Genomic DNA, 4000 nt, shown 5'->3' on the forward strand with positions numbered 1-4000 from the left:
GTCGCGTCGGCCGGCCGCGGGCTAACGGCCTCTCGTATCACCTCTCGACTAATTGGCGCGAGAGTGAGAGGCTCCAAGTTACCTGTAGAAAAGAGAAAGGATTACAACACCTGGTGCCGCTTTACCGACACGACGGCATTGTTACCGACGACCGCGCGCTGCGTTTGAAATTCGAGCGCGGATTTACGCGCCGTTGGTTTTGGGAGGGAGCCGACAGTTGGACAGGATGGGGTTGTTTGGGACCTGTTGGACGAAGTCATGCGTCACTGATAGATCATTCCTTTAATTAATAGCTTTAATTACTCTTGCGCAGGACACGACACCTGGGGTCTATACATTCAAAATGTTGGCAAAACTATTTATCCATTGGCTATATCTTATAGTAAAATATATTTCACTAGATTTATAAATTTACCTAACAACATGGCATTTTTAGTTTATTCTGTATCAGTTCCTAAATTATCCAAGTGACATATTGTTTTCTTTTCACTTATTTTAAGTTGGAAAAATGTTATTTTTTGCGCTCTTGGTGGAATATTATCTTCTGGCCATCATTTATGTATTTACAATAAACGGTTATTTGTTTTCAAATAACTTCGCGCGCTCTAAGCATTCATTCATTCATTATGAATTTGTCAATTGCGTACCAATCGGTGAGACAATGCAACAATTAAAAACTGAATGCACATTCATTGCGAACCTATGTATGTACGGTTCCTAATGCACTCATTGTAATTATGTGTTTATTATCTATGCAAGGCTCCAGGAATCGGCAAGGCGAAACATCAATTTTACTAACAGATGAATAGTTACGAGATATGGTCAATTAAACATAGGATTAAATGAGTGGTCGTGCAGCGCGGCATCTATAGGTTTTCTCGTTATATAGTTTATTCCAATATTTAGGAAAATAGTAATATCAAAGTTTTGAACATTCAAAAAGAAAAATAAAATATATCTGTCTACTGTTGTTTTTCTATGTATGTCGTGTAAACCTATAATTAGGACAAATTATCTGCATGTTACTTATTGTACTGTGTAAAAATGTGTATTTCATAACTTTGTCCTGTTAGTTTATCTCAATAAATAAAATATATAAACCTTCCAAAAATTATTCTCTCTGGTGTTGATTCACAAATGTGGGTATTATTAAAATGAAATAGTTTGTAAAGTAAAAATACTTTATTGTTAATATTGATTGTCTTTACTTCATGGTGCTGACTAGATGCACAAGTTTGAATTACATTAGAAGGCTCATGTTGCGCTGAGGCTCACTACCATGTGAAAGTTTAAAGACATTTTTTTAAGTAATTTTACAATAGAAGTAACTTAAGCCAAACATGGTTTTCAGTCTTTCAAATAACTCTTAATGACTAGTACAATTAGAATCACTAATTTTTTAAAGAACAAACTTACATACTGAATAAATATAAATTGTATATATTAATTAAGAAAAAAGACATCTTAAAGATACACATAAGATAAAAACACTGGTTTAATTATATTTATCTAAGTTCTAATTTTTATTCAGAATCAATTCTTCAAAAAGGAATGGCCAAAATATGTGTTGTATACTTAATTTCCTATAAAAATTTAAATAAAATGTGTCAATTTAATTTACAATATATTCACAATATGTGATATCATGATGGATTTCAGTATTTGACATATTAAAAGAACTACATCTTAAGTTGTATAGTATTGTATGTATTATTAGTTTTACATGATATTTGGAAGTGGGTATTGCAAAGTGCACGGCTTCACAACTAAAGGTTTTAAAGATATTGGCTTAATTTGTGTGTCAATATGGCTAACTCTAAGATGTCTGGAGAGATCACTTGTGCGGAAGAAACCCCGGGAACAATACTGGCAGATGTATGGAGTGTGGTTTGTGTGCTGCTTTAGCAAGTGGAACTCCAGCATGGTGGCCGTGGGGAATGTTTTGGTGCAATCACCTATAGAACACTTGAATTTTTCAGCATTCTCATGCTTAAACATAATATGGTGAGCAAGACTCCGTTTTACTCCAAATGCTGCATTACACAAGCCACAGGTGAAAGGCTTTTCACCCGTGTGTTTACGCATATGTACCTCAAGGTTCGAAAATGTCTTCAAACAAATATTGCACTGCCCTGACTTCTCAGAGTGCACTCGTCGTATGTGCGTCTGCAAGTTGCCTTTCATTGCAAAGGCCATGCCACAAAAACTGCAAATGTTCTGTTTTTCGTTTGTATGCAAATTCAGGTGCGCATTCAGTGCAGTCTTTGATTTCATGCACTTGTTACACAGATGGCAGCTGAAGTTCCTCTCCTCACTGTGCACACTTTGATGTTTCCTGACTAGATTTTTGTCAGCAAATTTCTTATCACATATTGGACAAGAATAAGGCTTTTCACCTGTGTGCGTGCGCTTGTGTCGTATCAAAGACGCTGCCTGCCGGAAGCGCTGCGAGCAGAATGGACAGACGTAAGGTCTCTCTCCGGAGTGAACTCTCATGTGTGTGATGATATCATTTTTTCTAAAAAAGCTATTGCCGCACGTTTCACAAGTAAATTTTCTTTCGCGCTCGCAGTGGTAGGTGTCGACGTGCCGCTTCATAGCACCTTTGGTACGGAACTTAGCTTCGCAAAACGAGCAATCGAATGGTTTCTCACCAGTGTGGATGCGCATATGATTTTGCATCGCCGATGGGCTTATTGCAAGCAGACCACAAATAACACATTGTATAGGTGCAGCTTTGGTTCTTCGCACCTTCTTTTTAAACTTTTTTCGTTCTCTCCTTTTAACCTGCTTTTTCTCAATGTTTTGCAAATGTTCAGAAGCCGCATCTGACATATCAAGGTCATGTTCGAATTCGTTTTTAACATTTTCAATCTTAACTTCTACTTCGTTTTTTGTTTGCATTTCGCTGAAATAGTCATTGGATAATGACCGTAAAGTTGTGTCGGTCGCTTCACATTTTTGCACAAATTGGTAGCATACAGATAGCTCAGTAATACAATTAAAACATAACATTGTTGGTAATCCATCTTCTTCATTAATGTTTATATTGACGCATCGCATTATTTTAGCACTGTATTGAATACCATTTTCTTTACTAAATACAGAAATGGTTGCGGACTTATCTAAACACACTCTACACAAATTTAAATCCATACTAATATAAGTTAATCACATTTATTGCATCCAATTTTCTTCTGAAACGAATTGACTAACAAGTAATCGATTATTTTGTCGTATTTTACGATATTCATAAAGTAGTCAACAAAACCGCCATAACCATTATTTGACAACTGTCAATTCTAGTTTTTTTTTATATAGTTTTCTTTAAAGAGTAAAAACTCTAAATGCAAAAGCATTGGATACAAAATTTTAAAGGTTTAAAAATCTTATAAAACGACAAAAATATGAACGACGAAATTTATGAAATAAATTGCAAGTAACCAATGTGCCTGACTGAGTTTGTTTCTAACATTTTAAAACCGGTTCACATTGCTTTAATATTCTCCTTAAAAACATAAACTCGCATTTATTCAATAATCGAATTTAAATTTAACAAAGAAATGAAAAATAATCAACAACCGCTCTAAATCCAAAGCTTTAGAGCTTTAGAGACGTTTTTGATGCTGTTCACAGAGTACTTTGTAACATACTGAGATTGTGCACCCTGATGCTGTTGCAGACAAGGTAATGTTATTTTCAAATTAGGTTCTGGCTTTGTTCAACTGTTCATCAAAATCTTCTTACAATGTCAATCGAAATGCATGTAAAATACATATTTGAGTAGAAAATAAACAACATTTGAATTGAATATGATTTATTTCAAAACGTTTGCATATTTTATATATATATATTGGAAGTTTACTTCATTGTTCTCTATCACAGTCAAGATACACAGTGCTTAAAATGTAGAAAAGAAACAAGCCGAGTTCATTAAAACAGTAAAAAGCAAAATGGAAAAGTTAAGTGTTTGGAAATAAAACAGGGAGGTCGAGTGAAT

General features: G+C 34.7%; 1 protein-coding gene across 1 annotated transcript; it reads right to left on the reverse strand.

Annotated features, from left to right (window-relative positions):
• Positions 1-1168: 1168 nt before the first annotated feature.
• Positions 1169-3274, reverse strand: LOC106101604 (zinc finger protein OZF-like). The gene has a single exon (XM_013280892.1). It carries the CDS (start codon positions 3154-3156, stop codon positions 1720-1722), a length of 1437 nt encoding a protein of 478 aa, XP_013136346.1. The 5' UTR covers positions 3157-3274; the 3' UTR covers positions 1169-1719.
• Positions 3275-4000: the final 726 nt, after the last annotated feature.

The sequence above is a fragment of the Papilio polytes genome, unplaced genomic scaffold, assembly GCF_000836215.1.
Source record: "Papilio polytes unplaced genomic scaffold, Ppol_1.0 DF823980.1, whole genome shotgun sequence".
Taxonomy (NCBI): domain Eukaryota; kingdom Metazoa; phylum Arthropoda; class Insecta; order Lepidoptera; family Papilionidae; genus Papilio; species Papilio polytes.

Excerpts from the sequence above, each read along its gene's own strand:
- LOC106101604 (XM_013280892.1), bottom strand. The coding sequence starts at position 3,156 with ATGGATTTAAATTTGTGTAGAGTGTGTTTAGATAAGTCCGCAACCATT.